The following is a 20,000-nucleotide window of genomic DNA, read 5'->3' as shown; positions in this document are numbered from 1 at the left end:
GCATGGAAGTGCTTAGGAGAGATGGCAGTGGGGTTGTTAACCAGATTGTTTAATAAAGTCTTGGAAAGTGAGAGGATGCCGGAGGAGTGGAGATTAAGTGTACTGGTTCCGATTTTCAAGAATAAGGGTGATGTGCAGAGCTGTGGAAATTACAGAGGGATAAAGTTGTTAAGCCACACCATGAAGTTGTGGGAAAGAGTAGTGGAAGCTCGGTTGAGAGGAGAGGTGACGATCTGTGAGCAGCAATATGGGTTTATGCCAGGAAAGAGCACCACTGATGCGGTTTGCTTTGAGAATGTTGATGGAGAAGTATAGGGAAGGCCAGAAGGAGTTACATTGTGTGTTTGTGGATTTAGAGAAAGCTTATGATAGGGTGCCAATAGAGGAGCTGTGGTATTGTATGAGGAAGTCGGGAGTGGTGGAGAAGTATGTGAGGATCGTGCAGGATATGTATGAGGACAGTGTGACAGCGGTGAGGTGTGCGGTAGGAATGACGGACCGGTTTAAGGTTAAAGTGGGATTGCACCAAGGATCGACTCTGAGCCCTTTCCTGTTTGCAATGGTGATGGACAGGTTGATGGATGAGCTCAGACTGGAGTCTCCATGGACTATGATGTTCGCGGATGACATCATGATCTGTAGGGAGAGTAGGGAGCAGGCTGAAGCGAGCCTTGAGAGGTGGAGGTACGCACTGGAGAGAAGAGGAATGATAGTCAGTCGGAGTAAGACGGAGTACATGTGCGTAAATGAGAGGGAGGGTGGTGGTATGGTGCGGTTGCAAGGAGTTGAGGTGGGGAAGGTGGATTGGTTTAAATACTTGGGATCAACTGTCCAAAGTCACGGAGAGTGTGGGAGAGAAGTGAAAAAGAGAGTGCAGGCAGGATGGAGTGGGTGGGAGAAGAGTTACAGGAGTGATTTGTGACAGAAGGGTAGCTGCAAGAGTGAAGGGGAAAGTATATAAGACGGTAGTGAGACCAGCTATGTTGTATGGTTTGGAGGCGGTGGCACTAACAAAAAGACAGGAAGCGGAGCTGGAGGTGGCAGAGTTAAAGATGCTGCGATTCTCGTTGGGAGTGACGAGGATGGATAGGATAAGAAATGAGTATATTAGAGAGACAGCGCAGGTAGGCCGGTTTGGAGACGAAGTGAGAGAGGCAAGATTGAGATGGTTTGGACTTGTGCACAGGAGGGAAACGGAGTATATCGGGAGAAGGATGTTGAAGATGGAGCCGCCAGGCAGGAGGAGAAGAGGAAGGCCAAAGAAGAGGTTCATGGATGAGGTGAGGGCGGACATGCGGGTGTTTGGAGTGTCAATGGAAGATGTGGAGGATAGAGCGAAATGGAGACGGTTGATCCGCTGTGGCGACCCCTAACGGGAGCAAGCCGAAGGAGGAAGAAGATGACCTTATTATATATCAAGTGTGGGTAAATATTCACATACCACCTTATTTTATATCAAGTATGAGTAAATATTCACATACTACCTTATTATATATCATATATGGGTAAATATTCACATACTACCTTATTTTATATCATGTATGGGTAAATACTCACATACCACCTTATTTTATATCAAGTATGGGTAACTATTCACATACTACCTTATTATATATCATATATGGGTAACTATTCACATACTACCTTATTATATATCATGTATGGGTAAATATTCACATACTACCTTATTATATATTATGTATGGGTAAATATTCACATACTGCGTTATAATATATCATGTATGGGTAAATATTCACATACTAACTTGTTATATATCATATATGGGTAAATATTCACATACTACCTTGTTATATATCATGTATGGGTAAATATTCACACACTATCTTATTATATATCATGTATGGGTAAATATTCACAAACCACCTTAATATATATCATGTATGGGTAAATATTCACATACTACCTTGTTATATATCATGTATGGGTAAATATTCACATACTACCTTATTATATATCATTGGGTAAATATTCACATACTACCTTATTATATATCATGTATGGGTAAATATTCACATATCACCTTATTTTATATCAAGTGTCAGTAAATATTCACACACAACCTTATTATATATCATGTATGGGTAAATTTTCACATACTACCTTATTATATATTATGTATGGGTAAATATTCACACACTACCTTATTATATATCATGTATGGGTAAATTTTCACATACTACCTTATTATATATCATGTATGGGTAAATATTCACATACCACCTTATTATATATCATGTATGGGTAAATATTCACAAACCACCTTATTGTATATCATGTATGGGTAAATATTCACATACTACCTTGTTATATATCATGTATGGGTAAATATTCACATATCACCTTATTTTATATCAAGTGTCAGTAAATATTCACACACAACCTTATTATATATCATGTATGGGTAAATTTTCACATACTACCTTATTATATATTATGTATGGGTAAATATTCACATACTACCTTATTATATATCATGTATGGGTAAATATTCATATACTACCTTATTATATATCATGTATGGGTAAATATTCACATACCACCTTGTTATATATCATGTTTGGGTAAATATTCACATACTACCTTATTATATATCATGTATGGGTAAATATTCACATACCACCTTGTTATATATCATGTATGGGTAAATATTCACACACTATCTTATTATATATCATGTATGGGTAAATATTCACATACCACCTTGTTATATATCATGTATGGGTAAATATTCACATACCACCTTATTATAAATCATGTATGGGTAAATATTCACACACTACCTTATTATATATCATGTATGGGTAAATATTCACACACTACCTTATAATATATCATTGGGTAAATATTCACATACTACCTTATTTTATATCAAGTATCGGTAAATATTCACACACGACCTTATTACATATCATGGATGGGTAAATTTTCACATACTACCTTATTATATATCATGTATTGGTTAATATTCACAGACTACCTTCTTATACATCATGTCTTCTTCTTCTTATTTCGGCTGCTCCCGTTTGGGGTCGCCACAGCGGATCATCCGTATGATCCGCATAGTGATTTGGCACATTTTTATGCTGGATGCTCTTCCTGACGCAACCCTGGTCGCCTCCGACGACACAGGGATATGGTAAACCTATTTTAACCGGGGCATACACCTGGACCAGTACACTGGCACTCATTTCGCCGACCTCGGAAGGATGACAGGCTGAGTCAACCCCCTGGTGTATTAATTCAGTGGTCCAACAGGGCTTGAACTCAGGACCTTTTGGATCCCAAGCCGCTGCCCTAACCACTGCGCCAACACCAGGCTAATTATACATCATGTATGGGTAAATATTCACATACTACCTTATTATATATCATGTATGGGTAAATATTCACAAACCACCTTATTATATATCATGTATGGGTAAATATTCACATATTACCTTATTATACATCATGTATGGGTAAATTTTCACATACTACCTTATTACATATCACGTATGGGTAAATATTCACTTACTACCTTATAATATATCATGTATGGGTAAATATTTACATATTACCTTATTATACATCATGTATGGGTAAATATTCACATACTACCTTATTATATATCATGTATAGGTAAATATTCACATACTACCTTATTATACATCATGTATGTGTAAATATTCACATACTACCTTATTATACATCATGTATGGGTAAATATTCACATATTACCTTATTATACATCATGTATGGGTAAATTTTCACATACTACCTGATTACATATCATGTATGGGTAAATATTCACACACTACCTTATTATACATCATGTATGGGTAAATATTCACATACTACCTTATAATATATCATGTATGGGTAAATATTTACATATTACCTTATTATACATCATGTATGGGTAAATATTCACATACTACCTTATTATATATCATGTATGGGTAAATATTCACATACTACCTTATTATACATCATGTATGGGTAAATATTCACATACTACCTTATTATACATCATGTATGGGTAAATATTCACATACTTCCTTATTACAAATCATGTATGGGTAAATATTCACAAACTACCTTATTATATATCATGTATGGTAAATATTCACAAACTACCTTATTATATATCATGTATGGTAAATATTCACAAACTACCTTGTTATACATCATGTATGGGTAAATATTCACATACTTCCTTATTACAAATCATGTATGGGTAAATATTCACAAACTACCTTATTGTATATCATGTATGGTAAATATTCACAAACTACCTTATTATATATCATGTATGGTAAATATTCACAAACTACCTTATTATATATCATGTATGGGTAAATATTCATGGAATCCCTTGTTATATACCTACTAAGGCCTGAGTTATTTAATAACTTGGTTTACGCAGTTCTTCAGCCAAAATGTCAGGTCGGTAGATCGAAATATAAATATAAATACAATTTCAATTTTTCGAAATGACATTTTTTATGATAATTTTTTTTGGATGTTCCTTGGAAAAGACAAGGGGAGGTGGGAGGGGGAATAAATATAAATCCTGGACCAGGAGGATCTAAGAAAACATTGAAGATGGAAGACCATTCAAATGCAGGATGCCCATGTTCACTGTATCATGTGATGTGAAAAACACTAAAGAAGGATTAAAACTTGTTTTTACAATATAGTCTGGCATGTTTTTCTTCTTGAAACTTGTTGGATCATCAAACAAATGGAAACAATGCTGAGAAAATTACTGTCCAAGTCGTAGATGTGTGCGTGCACACCAGTGCATAATGCTGGATATGATTTTAAAAAAGGTGTAACCTCAGAGTCACCACGCTCAAAACAGTCAGTCAGAGCCATAACCAGCTCTTACTTTTCAGTGGGCATCTGATCGTCCCGTCTCCCCATCCCCATGAGCACATCAAAGGCTGATTTCTGGTCCGTTGAAGGCTGAATATCAGCATCTCGCAGGGAAACTTTGACGTACTTGGCACCGAAATCTTTCAACACGAACAGCGGTGTACAATTTTCGATGGAAACAAAATCGGCACGATCAAGAGTAGCCTGCGAATCATCCTTGCTGCTGCACTGAATTGATGCATTCATTCGGCCAGAATATTCGTCGTCAACATGTTGCGTGATTAAATCACCAATACAGTCACTCAAATTTATACCGCTGACATACTTCTTAGGCCTCAGTACAATTTGCTATATGGCGAGGATACGGCGGCCGTACGCCCTCTGAATTGACAGAAACGTGCGGCGGCCGCAGAGTTTCTGAGGTGGCCTCAGGGTGGCCCTATACCGTTTGCTATATTTTACAGGTCGTAAGGTCGCCGTGGAATTATAACGCGGAGTTATAACTTTTTTCATTTCTACGTTCGCCTTAGCAATTCGACAAGCCCCAATAAAAAAAACTGGTAAAAAAAAAAATTAACCCATTTGTTACCGTCCGTCTGGCCGCACGTTCGCCTTAGGGCCCCCTGCGGTCGCCTTCCGGGCACCTTGAGGCTACCTTGCGTCTGCCTTGAAAATTCTATGGCCGCCGCAGGGCCCCCTTAAGGTCACCATGTGACATCAAATCAAAGACCGTACCGCAACCCCATGTTTTCAGTCTCCACAATTCCTAAGACCTAGGCCTAAGTCACATTTGCCACGGCGGCCGTGGGGTCTCCAAAATCTACGGCCACTAGCAATTATACGGCGGCCGCAGTATTCCCACGGTCACACAATGTAGCAGTCACATATGTTTTTATTTTTCGGGGAGCCGCACGGCGTATTTATAAATTGTGGAGACCGAAAACGTGGGGGTGCCGTACGGTCTTTGATTTGATGTCGCACGGTGACCTTAGGGCGTTCCTGCGGCGGCCATAGAATTTTCAAGGCAGACGCAAGGTGCCCGCAAGGCGACCGCAAGGTGATCACAGGGGGACCGCAGGGGGGCCCTAAAGTGAACGTGCAGCCAGACGGACGGTAACGAGTGGGGGGTTTTTTGTTGGTTTTTTTTACCAGTTCTTTTGTTTCGGCTTGTCGAATTGCTACGGCGAACGGAGAAATGAAAAAAGTTAAACTCCGCGCTATAATTCCACGGCGACCCTACGGCCTGTAAAAGATAGCCATACGGCATAGGGCCACCCTGAGGCCACCTCAGAAACTCTGCGGCCGCCGCACGTTTCTGTCAATTCAGAGGGCGTACGGCTGCCGTATCCTCGCCGTAGAGCAAATGTGACTTAGGCCTAGACCAAGTTATAAAATAACTAAGGCCTAATACTAATTTTTATCATGTATGGGTAAATATTCATGTATTACCTTTTTATCATGCCCGGGTAAATGTCATAATATCTAATCTATAATTCCAGCAGTGTGTGTGTGTGTGTGTGTGTGTGTGTGTGTGTGTGTGTGTGTGTGTGTGTGTGTGTGTGTGTGTGTGTGTGTGTGTGTGTGTGTGTGTGTGTGTGTGTGTGTGTGTGTGTGTGTGTGTGTGTGTGTGTGTGTGTGTGTCTGTGACTGCTGTTTCTCGACAACCACTTGTCCGATCTAATTGAAACTTGCCAGCTATATTGCTGGGGACCTGAGCATGTGCCTTTTCAAGGTTTGATATTAATCGGATAAGTGTTTCCCAAGTTATGGCCATTTATTTACCAAACCAATGACAAGACACATTGCTGCGGCCATTTATTTACCAAACCAATGACAAGACACGTTGCTGCGTAGACGTGGCTGCGTAGGCCAGTGCGCCGCCTGCCGACGATGACGTCACGGGCCGTGCCGGTTACGATGGGGAAAGGGCGCCATTTAGTTACCGTGGCGTAGGAGTGGCAATGGTCAATGGCAGCGAATGTCATGGCTAGCAAAGACAGGGAGGTAAACTTGATTTTAATTTGAATTTTAATTAACTCTGTGTGTGTGTAAGTATCACAGCAGTTGTTACTTCAATGCAAGCGATAATTCGTGGAATGCATGTGAACATTCCGTACGGGCACGCACCACTTTCGGATAGTGATAATTTCTCGATAATTTCTCGATTTCTTATGCGCATTTATAGATAAACACAATACCCCAATCCAGTCATCGTTTACGAGAGCGAAGGAACGGCCTATGTGTTTGTTTAAAAGTTTTTTTGGGGGGGGGGGGTTGCACGTACAGCCACGCACGTACGGGCACGCACGTATGGGCATGCGAGAGCGACGGAGCGGCCTGTGTGGTTGTTGTTTGTGGCTCATGGTTTGAAAGTTTTTTTTTGTTGTTTTTTTTTGCACGTACGGCCTTGCACGTACGGGCACGCGAGAGCGAAGGAACGGCCTGTGTCGTTGTTGTTTCTGGCTCATGGTTTGAAAGTTTTTTTTGTTTTTTTTTGGTTTGCACGTACGGCCACGCACGTACAGGCACGCACATACGGCCACACATGTATGGGCATGCGAGAGTGAAGGAACAGCCTGTGTGGTTATTTCTGGCTCGTGCTTTGAACGTTTTTTTTTTTTCTTCACGTGCGGCCACGCACCTACGGGCACGTACACGTATCACTAATTTCTATAATGTTTGGGTAAATAGTCACATGCTCCTTCAATTATATTTCTAATTTCACTAATTTCTATTATGTATGGGTAAATATTCACATACTCCCTTATTATATCTCTAATATTACTAATTATCTCCACCAATGAAGGTGAAGGAGGTTATGTTTTAACCCCTCTCTGTCTATTTGTCTGTCTGTTTGTCTGTTTGTTTATGTTTAGGATATCTCAAAAACTTGCAAACAGATCTGGAAGAAATTTTGTGGACAGGTTCGATGTGTGACAAGGACGAACTGATTCGATTTTGGTGAAGATCCGGATTCGGATCTGACTACGAGAATTTGTTAAAGGTCCCATGACACATAAAAGTACTGAAATTGCATATATATATATATATATATATATATATATATATATATATATATATATATATATATATATATATATATATATATATATATATATGTCCTATAGGAGTTTTTCATCGTGATTTCTGATCTGACAATATTTTTTCACAATACTCGTTCTGTAAAATTAAGCCTGGTGTTGGTCTCGTTCTTAAGCCTGGTGTTGGCGTAGTGGTTAGGGTAGTGGCTTGGGATCTAAAAGGTCCTGAGTTCAAGCCCCGTTGGCCAGTTGAATTAATACACACCAGGAGGTTGACTCGGCCTGTCATCCTTCCGAGGTCGGCGAAGTGAGTACCAGTGTACTGGGCCAGTGTATACCCCGGTTAAAATAGGTGTACCATATCCCTGTGTCGTAAGAGGCGACCAGGGTTGCGTCAGGAAGAGCATCCGGCGTAAAATATGTGCCAAATCACTATGCAGATCATACGGATGATCCGCTGTGGCGACCCCTAACGGGAGCAGCCGAAAGAAGAAGAAGAAGAAGAAGAAGAAGAAGAAGAAGAAGACTCGTTCTGTAAAATGTAAAATTTAAAAAGCAAACCTCTTAGGGAACGCCCCTAAAAATTCTGCCGAAATCTACTGAACGGCGCGTAACCCACATGACGTCATCTCCAGAACAACAAAGGCTGCACGCAAATTACTCGGGTTGGTGGTCTACATGATTCTATTGGCTTTCTGTGCGTTTCCACATTCGATTGATCGACTCAAATGCTTCGTTCATTTCTGCTTTAAAAAAATCAAACATTTGGTTTTCAATAATGGATGACATCGACTTTCATTTGTCTGGTAACGACAGTGAGTGTGAGAGAAATGAAGGATTTCGGTCTGAATCAGATGGAGAATTGTCGGATAACGTAGTCGCGGGAGGTGAAGTTCAGGCAGCTGGAAATGAAATACGGCCTTAGCAGTACGAGCCCGAAGCAGGACAAGCAGAGGAAACTGGCGATGAAATTCCCGGAGTTCATGATGATCGGGAGGACATCGAAGGAAGACTTGGCAGTAACAACTGGTTAGACTAAATCCTATTCGTAATTCAATAATGTAAATTCTACTTGCATACTGCTCGATATCAGAAATATTTTAGTGAGGTGACGTGACCAGCGCAGCGCAGCCCAGTGGACATCTTGCTCCATGGCGAATGAATCGCAAGCAAGGCCAGCCCATGTCATCGGCCGTGTCTCTCCGTGCATAAAACGAAGCAATCTCGCTGTCTGGATACGATGAAAACTTGTGTGCAGAACAAACCTTGCAACACAATTGTCTAGAGTAGTACGATAAATCTGACGTTCTGTTGCGTTTTTTTTTTTCCTACTGTCATCATGTAGCGCCAGTAGAAAACAATGAAGAAAAGAGAATAATAAAAGAACGCTACAGCACGTCAGATTTATCGGACTAGTCGAGACTCTAGAGATGACAAATAACTTGTATCAGCATGCACACAATAACATCAAGCATCGGAAAGAGTAAGTTTCAAAAACGTGTATTATGCCATTTCCAAACCCGAGTTTGACAAACTTCTTAGCTCGGAAATAGGCATTTCCAACATCCACCTCGGCCTCGGGCACCTACGTAGGTGATACCAGACGTTTGAATGGAGGCATATCTTGGGAAAGTACACATTTAATGTCAAAAGTGACGATCAGTGAGATAGAAAACAAATGTGCACAATGCATTTGTACGTACTTTATATGGTGCGCGACATCTAATCAATCCACTCTGAGCGAGTCGTGTTCTGGAGATGACGTCAACGGTCACGTGACCTGCGGTTCCGCTGAACTCCACTTTTTTGAGGGGCGGGGCATAGCAAGTTGTGAAAAACACCACAAATGTTCGAAATATTGGTCTAATTATCCCAATGTTGATTTAAAAAAGAAACATGGGTGATTTCTTCACTAGGAAGGTCAAGTTAATATATAAATAACCAGAAACTTTTGAATTACATGGGACCTTTAAGTGATTCTTCACCACTGAGAGATCGGGCCAAACACGATATAGTACTGTATGATATTTCAAACATGTATTGGGCCCGATATGTTCTCGTGGATCAGGCCTTGTGTGGCGGAGGTATGTGCTCTACCGGGTGCCCTTCTAGTTTATTCTATCATGTGTGGGTAAATATTCACATTCTCCCGAAGTGTCGAGCTCATATCACCAATCTACCAGCTTGATCTTGGCTTTATGGTAAGGTGACTGGTTTAATATCTTCGGTTATCGAGTTCAAGCCCCTGCTGGGCTGTTTAATCAACAGCAATTAGTGTCGACTTCGCGTGTCATCCTTCTGGGGTCGACAAAATGAGTACCAGTGTATTGGTGAGAAGGCACTGCATCAGGGGCACAGCTCTGCCTCCAGAAAATGTGGCAGCCAAGCAACCACAGGCTGCATATGAATAAATGTACCAATTCTGATTTTCCCAACAGGAACTTGGAAACCTCACTTTGATAACAAATGTAGGTGTCAGTGATACTGAGAATCTTCTGGAAAAACAGCATTACATCTTTGGTGAATTTACTGAGTGGCTCTGGGCCTACCTCACCATTAAACAGCTCCTCACTCAAAGGTGAGTGAACTTAACGGAAAGTTTGGATAAGTTTCTTGAATAATTATTGGCTCATTTACTTGGCATATTGCGATAGATCTTTGTTTCGCTCGTCATTTGTTTCCTTTTACATGTGTAAAGTCACGCCCTTCCCATTTTTATTGATACAAAACGAAGGTATTTGATGCCATATCCCAATAATTACAAGAAGTCACCTTTTGTCTGTTCCACAGGATGATTGAACCCGACCCAGAGGAGAAACAAAGATTGACAGACAGAGCGCTCGAAATGTCTCTTCACTATGGATTTGTTACGCCTCTCACATCGATGGTCATCACCAAGCGAGTAAAGAAAGCAGGTGAGCGTCGTCACCTGCTTATAACATCCTTTGGAATAGTTTTCTTGGATACTGCAACACCCAGGTGTAATTTTCACACACAATTATCACAGCATTATAATTCACGCACAAACGAAAATGTCATAATTCATGCACGAGGCAAAATTTAACATCAAATGATGACACTGTCCGCAGCCAGTTGACATGGACATTTGATTGATTGATGACCATTACATAAATTAAATAGATCCGTCTCGTTAGTGGAATAACCTCTGCCGACCTGCACAGTACGTGAACGGTACATGTTCGTTCGTATGCAGCACAAGGTTGCGGGGAAACATCATTGGCAGAGGATGCGGCTGTATCGCCGATTCGGTGCACTCTGCTGGTTTGGCCCGGAATTTGTCATTTGTTCAGGGTGCTGGTGATAGCTTTCCAACTCATTGAGGACACCGTGGGATCTTTAACATCCACCAACGAATGCTGGCAGACAGGATTCCCATTTAACGTCCATCTGGTGGTCAACTCTTGCTCTTGAGTGGTCAAGCAAACATGACGAGAAAGGGTTATGGTGGGTTCCTTTATGGGTTAGTGAGTGTTATATAATGTGGGATAGGTTTATGGTGGGTACCTTTATGGGTTAGTGAGTGTTATATAATGTGGGATAGGTTTATGGTGGGTACCTTTATGGGTTAGTGAGTGTTATATAATGTGGGATAGGTTTATGGTGGGTACCTTTATGGGTTAGTGAGTGTTATATAATGTGGGATAGGTTTATGGTGGGTACCTTTATGGGTTAGTGAGTGTTATATAATGTGGGATAGGTTTATGGTGGGTTCCTTTATGGGTTAGTGAGTGTTATATAATGTGGGATAGGTTTATGGTGGGTACCTTTATGGGTTAGTGAGTGTTATATAATGTGGGATAGGTTTATGGTGGGTTCCTTTATGGGTTAGTGAGTGTTATATAATGTGGGATAGGTTTATGGTGGGTACCTTTATGGGTTAGTGAGTGTTATATAATGTGGGATAGGTTTATGGTGGGTACCTTTATGGGTTAGTGAGTGTTATATAATGTGGGATAGGTTTATGGTGGGTACCTTTATGGGTTAGTGAGTGTTATATAATGTGGGATAGGTTTATGGTGGGTACCTTTATGGGTTAGTGAGTGTTATATAATGTGGGATAGGTTTATGGTGGGTACCTTTATGGGTTAGTGAGTGTTATATAATGTGGGATAGGTTTATGGTGGGTTCCTTTATGGGTTAGTGAGTGTTATATAATGTGGGATAGGTTTATGGTGGGTACCTTTATGGGTTAGTGAGTGTTATATAATGTGGGATAGGTTTATGGTGGGTACCTTTATGGGTTAGTGAGTGTTATATAATGTGGGATAGGTTTATGGTGGGTACCTTTATGGGTTAGTGAGTGTTATATAATGTGGGATAGGTTTATGGTGGGTACCTTTATGGGTTAGTGAGTGTTATATAATGTGGGATAGGTTTATGGTGGGTACCTTTATGGGTTAGTGAGTGTTATATAATGTGGGATAGGTTTATGGTGGGTACCTTTATGGGTTAGTGAGTGTTATATAATGTGGGATAGGTTTATGGTGGGTACCTTTATGGGTTAGTGAGTGTTATATAATGTGGGATAGGTTTATGGTGGGTACCTTTATGGGTTAGTGAGTGTTATATAATGTGGGATAGGTTTATGGTGGGTACCTTTATGGGTCAGTGAGTGTTATATAATGTGGGATAGGTTTATGGTGGGTACCTTTATGGGTTAGTGAGTGTTATATAATGTGGGATAGGTTTATGGTGGGTACCTTTATGGGTTAGTGAGTGTTATATAATGTGGGATAGGTTTATGGTGGGTACCTTTATGGGTTAGTGAGTGTTATATAATGTGGGATAGGTTTATGGTGGGTACCTTTATGGGTTAGTGAGTGTTATATAATGTGGGATAGGTTTATGGTGGGTACCTTTATGGGTTAGTGAGTGTTATATAATGTGGGATAGGTTTATGGTGGGTACCTTTATGGGTTAGTGAGTGTTATATAATGTGGGATAGGTTTATGGTGGGTTCCTTTATGGGTTAGTGAGTGGTATATAATGTGGGATAGGTTTATGGTGGGTACCTTTATGGGTTAGTGAGTGTTATATAATGTGGGATAGGTTTATGGTGGGTACCTTTATGGGTTAGTGAGTGTTATATAATGTGGGATAGGTTTATGGTGGGTACCTTTATGGGTTAGTAAGTGTTATCTAATGTGGGATAGGTTTATGGTGGGTACCTTTATGGGTTAGTGAGTGTTGTATAATGTGGGATAGGTTTATGGTGGGTACCTTTATGGGTTAGTGAGTGTTATATAATGTGGGATAGGTTTATGGTGGGTACCTTTATGGGTTGGTGAGTGTTATATAATGTGGGATAGGTTTATGGTGGGTACCTTTATGGGTTAGTGATTATTATATAATGTGGGATAGGTTTATGGTGGGTACCTTTATGGGTTAGTGAGTGTTATATAATGTGGGATAGGTTTATGGTGGGTACCTTTATGGGTTAGTGAGTGTTATATAATGTGGGATAGGTTTATGGTGGGTACCTTTATGGGTTAGTGAATATTATATAATGTGGGATAGGTTTATGGTGGGTACCTTTATGGGTTCGTGAGTATTATATAATGTGGGATAGGTTTATGGTGGGTACCTTTATGGGTTAGTGATTATTATATAATGAGGGTTCGGTTTGGGGTGGGTACCTTTATGGGTTAGTGATCACAATATAATGAGGGAAAGGTTTATGGTGGGTACCTTTTTGGGTTAGTGAATATTATATCATGAGGGATAGGTTTGTGTGAGATATTAGGGATATTATATCCGGTGTGTACCCCGGTCAGAATAGGTACACCGTCTCCCTGCGTGTCGTAAAAGGGTTGGCGTCAGGAAGGGCATCCGGCCATAAAAACATCGCCTCAATGGGTTCATCGAAAATGTAGTGGGGTGAGAGGGTCATTAACCAGTGTGGCAGCTACATTCAAGTGTAAGGTGTGCATCGAGGGAGCAGCAGATGAAGGAATTGTTGAGTTGGATCTTGGAGATGGTGTGAAGCTGGAAGGTGTGAAAACATTTTGCTATCTCGGAGACATGCTGAATGGAGAAAGTGGATCAGACTCTTCGACGGTTGCTAGAGTGAGATGTGCATGGAAGACGTTTCGGAACCTGAGTGGCGTGCTGACGAAGAGGGGAGTGTCGTTGAAGCTGAAGGGAAAGGTGTATGCTACATGTGTGAGGAGTACTGATGATTTATGGGAGTGAGACATGGGTACTGAACATGGAGCAGAAATAAAGGCTGGAAAGGGTGGAAATGCGAATGGTTCGGTGGATGTGTGGAGTATCGTTGAGAGAGAGGAAGACAAATTATGACCTGCGGAAGATGATGGGAATAGAGTCTGTGATGGAGGTTGTGAAGAGAAACAGGTTGAGATGGTTGGGTCATGTGTTGAGGAAGGATGAAAGCGACTGGGTGAGAGAAGTGTTGGAAATGAGTGTAGTCGGAAGTGGAGGACGGGGAAGACCGAGAAAAACTTGGCTAAATGTGGTGGAAGAGGAAATGTGGGCAAGGGGATTAAGAAGGGGAGATGCAGAAAATAGGGTAAACTGGAGAAGGTTGTCATGAGGCCCGCAAGGCTAACCCCCGCTTTAGCGGGGAAAATGGCCTTTAAATGCGTGTGTGTGTGTGTGTGTGTGTGTGTGTGTGTGTGTGTGTGTGTGTGTGTGTGTGTGTGTGTGTGTGTGTGTGTGTGTGTGTGTGTGTGTGTGTGTGTGTGTGTGTGTGTGTGTGTGTGTGTGTGTGTGTGTGTGTGTGTGTGTGTGTGTGTGTGTGTGAGAGATAGGTTTGTGGTGGGTTCCTTTTTGGGTTGGTGATCATAATATAATGAGGGAAAGGTTTGTGGTGGGTACCTTTATGGGTTAGTGAATATTATATAATGAGGGATAGGTTTATGCTGGGTACCTTTATGGGTTAGTGATCATAATATAATGAGGGATAGGTTTATGGTGGGTACCTTTATGGGTTAGTGAATATTATATTATGAGGGATAGGTTTATGGTGGGTACCTTTATGGGTTAGTGATTATTTTATAATGAGGGTTTGGTTTGTGGTGGGTACCTTTATGGGTTAGTGAATATTATATCATGAGGGATAGGTTTGTGCTGGGTACCTTTATGGGTTAGTGAATATTATATCATGAGGGATAGGTTTATGCTGGATACCTTTATGGGTTAGTGAGTGTTGTATCATGAGGGATAGGTTTGTGATGGGTACCTTTATGGGTTAGTGAATATTATATCATGAGGGATAGGTTTATGCTGGATACCTTTATGGGTTAGTGAGTGTTGTATCATGAGGGATAGGTTTGTGCTGGGTACCTTTATGAGTTAGTGACTATTATATCATGAGGGATAGGTTCATGCTGGATACCTTTATGGGTTAGTGAGTGTTGTATCATGAGGGATAGGTTTGTGATGGGTACCTTTTTGGGTAAGTGAGCATTATATAATGAGGGATAGGTTTATGGTGGGTAGATTTATGGGTTCGTGAGTGTTGTATAATGAGGGATAGGTTTATGGTGGGTACCTTTTTGGGTTAGTGAGTGTTATATAATGTGGGATAGGTTTATGGTTGGTACCTTTATGGGTTTGTGAATATTATATAATGAGGGATAGGTTTATGGTGGGTACCTTTATGGGTTATTGATTATTTTATAATGAGGGTTCGGTTTGTGGTGGGTACCTTTATGGGTTAGTGAATATTATATCATGAGGGATAGGTTTGTGGTGGGTACCTTTATGGGTTAGTGATTATAATATAATGAGGGATAGGTTTATGGTGGGTACCTTTATGGGTTAGTGAATATTATATCATGAGGGATAGGTTTGTGGTGGGTACCTTTATGGGTTAATGAATATTATATCATGAGGGATAGGTTTGTGGTGGGTACCTTTATGGGTTAGTGAATATTATATCATGAGGGATAGGTTTGTGGTGGGTACCTTTATGGGTTAATGAATATTATATCATGAGGGATAGGTTTGTGGTGGGTACCTTTTTGGGTAAGTGAATATTATATAATGAGGGATAGGTTTATGCTGGGTACCTTTATGGGTTAGTGATCATAATATAATGAGGGATAGGTTTATGGTGGGTACCTTTATGGGTTAGTGAATATTATATTATGAGGGATAGGTTTATGGTGGGTACCTTTATGGATTAGTGATTATTTTATAATGAGGGTTTGGTTTGTGGTGGGTACCTTTATGGGTTAGTGAATATTATATCATGAGGGATAGGTTTGTGGTGGGTACCTTTATGGGTTAGTAAATATTATATCATGAGGGATAGGTTTATGGTGGGTACCTTTATGGGTTAGAGAATATTATATCATGAGGGATAGGTTTATGCTGGGTACCTTTATGGGTTAGTGAGTGTTGTATCATGAGGGATAGGTTTGTGATGGGTACCTTTTTGGGTAAGTGAGCATTATATAATGAGGGATAGGTTTATGGTGGGTAGATTTATGGGTTCGTGAGTGTTGTATAATGAGGGATAGGTTTATGGTGAGTACCTTTTTGGGTTAGTGAGCATTATATAATGAGTGATAGGTTTATGGTGGGTAGATTTATGAGTTCGTGAGTGTTGTATAATGAGGGATAGGTTTATGGTGAGTACCTTTTTGGGTTAGTGAGTGTTATATAATGTGGGATAGGTTTATGGTTGGTACCTTTATGGGTTTGTGAATATTATATAATGAGGGATAGGTTTATGGTGGGTACCTTTATGGGTTATTGATTATTTTATAATGAGGGATAGGTTTGTGGTGGGTACCTTTATGGGTTAGTGAATATTATATCATGAGGGATAGGTTTATGGTGGGTCCCTTTATGGGTTAATGATTATTTTATAATGAGGGATAGGTTTGTAAGGGGTACCTTTATGGGTTAGTGAATATTATATCATGAGGGATAGGTTTATGGTGGGTACCTTTTTGGGTAAGTGAGCATTATATAATGAGGGATAGGTTTATTGTGGGTTCCTTTATGGGTTCGTGAGTGTTGTATCATGAGGGATAGGTTTATAGTGGGTACCTTTTTGGGTAAGTGAGCATTATATAATGAGGGATATGTATATTGTGGGTTCCTTTATGGGTTTGTGAGTGTTGTATAATGAGGGATAGGGTTATGGTGGGTACGGGTCTGTGAGTGTTGTTCATCATTTGGAGGTTGATGTGCAGTGCATTTGGAGTGATCAGGGAACATTTTGTTTTGGTGAACAGTATGTTGTCGGTTATGGGGGTTTTTTGGAATAGCATTTACGATCTCCTTAAGAAGACAGAAAAAGATAATGGTGCCCATCTTCGTTGTGCCATTCTCCATCCAAGCACTCCAACCCACACATTCCTATCTCATTGCTTACACACAACATCAACATGTCATTCCACATTGAAAAAAAACATGGGCTGTTCATGTGATTGCGTTGGATAAAATGTTTCATCCTAACAATATATCTCTTCCTTATTCTGACCCTTTCTGGATGTTGCAGCTCCAGTTCTCACTGCCAAAAAGGTTCCTCCTTCAGCAGGGAAACGAAAGGTCACTGGAGGTACGTGATCCTCTGTGCTTGCCATTCTGAAGTTCAACACACCAAGTGCACTGTGGGAAATATTTTGGTTCATTTCCATTGCTCCGTGAACCCTAGATTTGAATGAATGACATCCTGTTGATTTTCTGAAACCCTTTAAGGTCCCACACACTCCACCTTGTAAATTCACCCCATGGAATGGAAAACGTACATCTCACGATGTTTCCGATAGTTGCAGCAATAGATTTGGAATCCCCACTATCAGAAAACGCCGAGTGTGGTTCCTTTGTTTCTTGTTTAACCATTTCGCATCGAAATTACCCCGCGCATGCAAAGCGAAAAGTGGCTTTAAACAATTGGTTCACGTCCGTCCGTCTTTTCAGTTTATGATCGAGGAACCACTTATTTAAACCGAACGTTATATTTTGAACACAAATCAGAACATTATTTAATCAGGAAAACAAGTTTTCCATATTTCTGTACCTTGGCTTTGAATTCATCCCGATTGCACATGCACAGAGAGGAGTGACATCATATTTCACTCTGTCTGCCAGTGAAACAAAATTTAAAATCGTTCCAAACAGGAAACATGCCGTTTTTAAGGACGTTATAAAGGACACAAACAACAGGCACGAATAACTAATGTAACATGTTAGATAGATAGGGTGATAATAGATGCTGCGGGAAATGGCGGTAAGCTTCCGGAATTAATTTATTTGTACGACTTTTACAATCTTTATTTTAATTAAATATAATTACATACTTGAACACTGTGGTACACAAATCACCTTCAAAATACTTCCAAGAACATCCAGTTTTGCAGTACTTCAATGGGGTGGTGTATAAGTGTGCTGTTTGGGATTTGATGGGGTGGTGTATAAGTGTGCTGTTTGGGATTTGATGGGGTGGTGTATAAGTGTGCTGTTTGGGATTTGATGGGGTGGTGTATAAGTGTGCTGTTTGGGATTTGATGGGGTGGTGTATAAGTGTGCAGTTTGGGATTTGATGGGGTGGTGTATAAGTGTGCTGTTTGGGATTTGATGGGGTGGTGTATAAGTGTGCTGTCTGACACTTTTTATGGACTCCTTCAAGAGCATTTAACTTCGGGATGTTTTTTTGAACAATCTTTAAAATCATTATTTTATTAAAATTGAAGTATGGTACAGTACAGTACAGTACAGTACTGTATATCCTTGAACACTGTAGTATATCATGTTCTACGAACTCTCATTTTCTATATTTTGAAGTTCTGTCAATATTGCTCCTGTATCGTATTCAAAGTCAAAGCTTATGGAAGAGCGAGGACACACGACAGAACAGGACAGAGCATGGTGGACGGGGAAGCACGTGAACAGTCGTGTGCAGGGACACAACGGAGGGGCTCGAAGGCAAAATGGGTTTGTGGAAGAAAGGGAGAGCAATGGGACATTAGGGGGACGAGGAAGCGGACACGTGGAGCGAACAAGCTGAATGCAAACTCAGCTGGGGATGGAACCGGGGATAAAATCAGGGATGGAACCGGGGATGGAACCAGCGATGGAACCAGGGATGAAAGAAGAGGAAGGGAAAACTAGGGGTGAAAAGGAAATGGAACAACAACAAAAAACAACAGAAAATGAGGGTGAGAGAAAGGGGGGGGGGAACACAATTATCTCTAAACGTAGGGTAGGTTTGTTGAGGGTTAATAGGGGTAGAAAAGATCATGGGTATGGATGAGGGATAAACTGAGATGGTGATGAATGGCCATCATGAAGCCCTGGAGGGAAAATGGGATTTAACAGAAACAGACTGAGTTAGCTGGTTCCACAGGTGCAAACAAAAGTACCTAATGAGTGGAGGTAAGCAGTGAGTCTGGATTTTGGGAGTTTCACCAGAAAGGGATTGATGGTGGACCTCTTGTGCAGTGCAGATACATGGGGTGGAGGAGGGGGTGACAAAGCATGGAAAGGACAGAGGGTGCAAGATGCCATAAAGGCACAAAAAGACAGGGAGACCACCGACCTGTCTGTGATGCAAGAGTAACAGGCCCAAAGATTCCAATGATCTTGAGATTAGCAAGTAATTATTTATTTTTTCCGAATTGAGAATAGTGTTTTCTAAGGTCGACTTGTTTTATAGTGGGGCAGATAACAGGAATTTTTGAGAGGAATCGTGCAAATGATGATACAAGCATAAAATTTGGCACATTTGTTCTCCAGGGGATTCCAATCAAATCTGCCTGATTGGCCATTTGAAAATCCAAATTTTTCAAAATTTGAATTTTCAAATGGCCAATCGGGCAGATTTGATCAGAAAGCCTTGCAGAACAGAAATGCCAAATTTGATGTTTGTATCATAATTTGCACGATTTTTCTACTATCTACTACACTATTAGCATCAAGTCGAGTTTGTTTGTTTTATCTTGGGTAGAGTTAGTTGTTGAGCAGTGCAGGTAAAGAAAGGTAGTGGAAAGATGGTTGAGAAACAAGTTAAGTGAGAGCAAGCCAATTGGGAAACAAGGAGAATAGGCGAAGATAAACAACATGATAAATGTTTAATGTGAGCGG

The 20,000-nt window shown here is 40.6% G+C and overlaps 1 protein-coding gene across 1 annotated transcript in view; it reads left to right on the top strand.

Annotated features, from left to right (window-relative positions):
* LOC147033719 (inter-alpha-trypsin inhibitor heavy chain H3-like) overlaps positions 1–20,000 on the top strand; it is a 128,401-nt gene that overhangs the window by 68,428 nt on the left and 39,973 nt on the right. Inside the window, exons 13-15 of the mRNA XM_085871865.1 lie at positions 10,358–10,497; positions 10,710–10,834; positions 17,416–17,475. Coding sequence (XP_085727991.1) covers positions 10,358–10,497; positions 10,710–10,834; positions 17,416–17,475 — 325 coding nt within the window. The remainder of the gene's footprint in view (positions 1–10,357; positions 10,498–10,709; positions 10,835–17,415; positions 17,476–20,000) is intronic.

The sequence above is a fragment of the Eptatretus burgeri genome, chromosome 2, assembly GCF_056783735.1.
Source record: "Eptatretus burgeri isolate ZD-2024b chromosome 2, Ebu_testis_v1, whole genome shotgun sequence".
Classification (NCBI taxonomy): domain Eukaryota; kingdom Metazoa; phylum Chordata; class Myxini; order Myxiniformes; family Myxinidae; genus Eptatretus; species Eptatretus burgeri.
The sequence above is the reverse complement of the archived record's forward strand: the minus strand, read 5'-3'. Positions and strand labels throughout refer to the sequence as shown.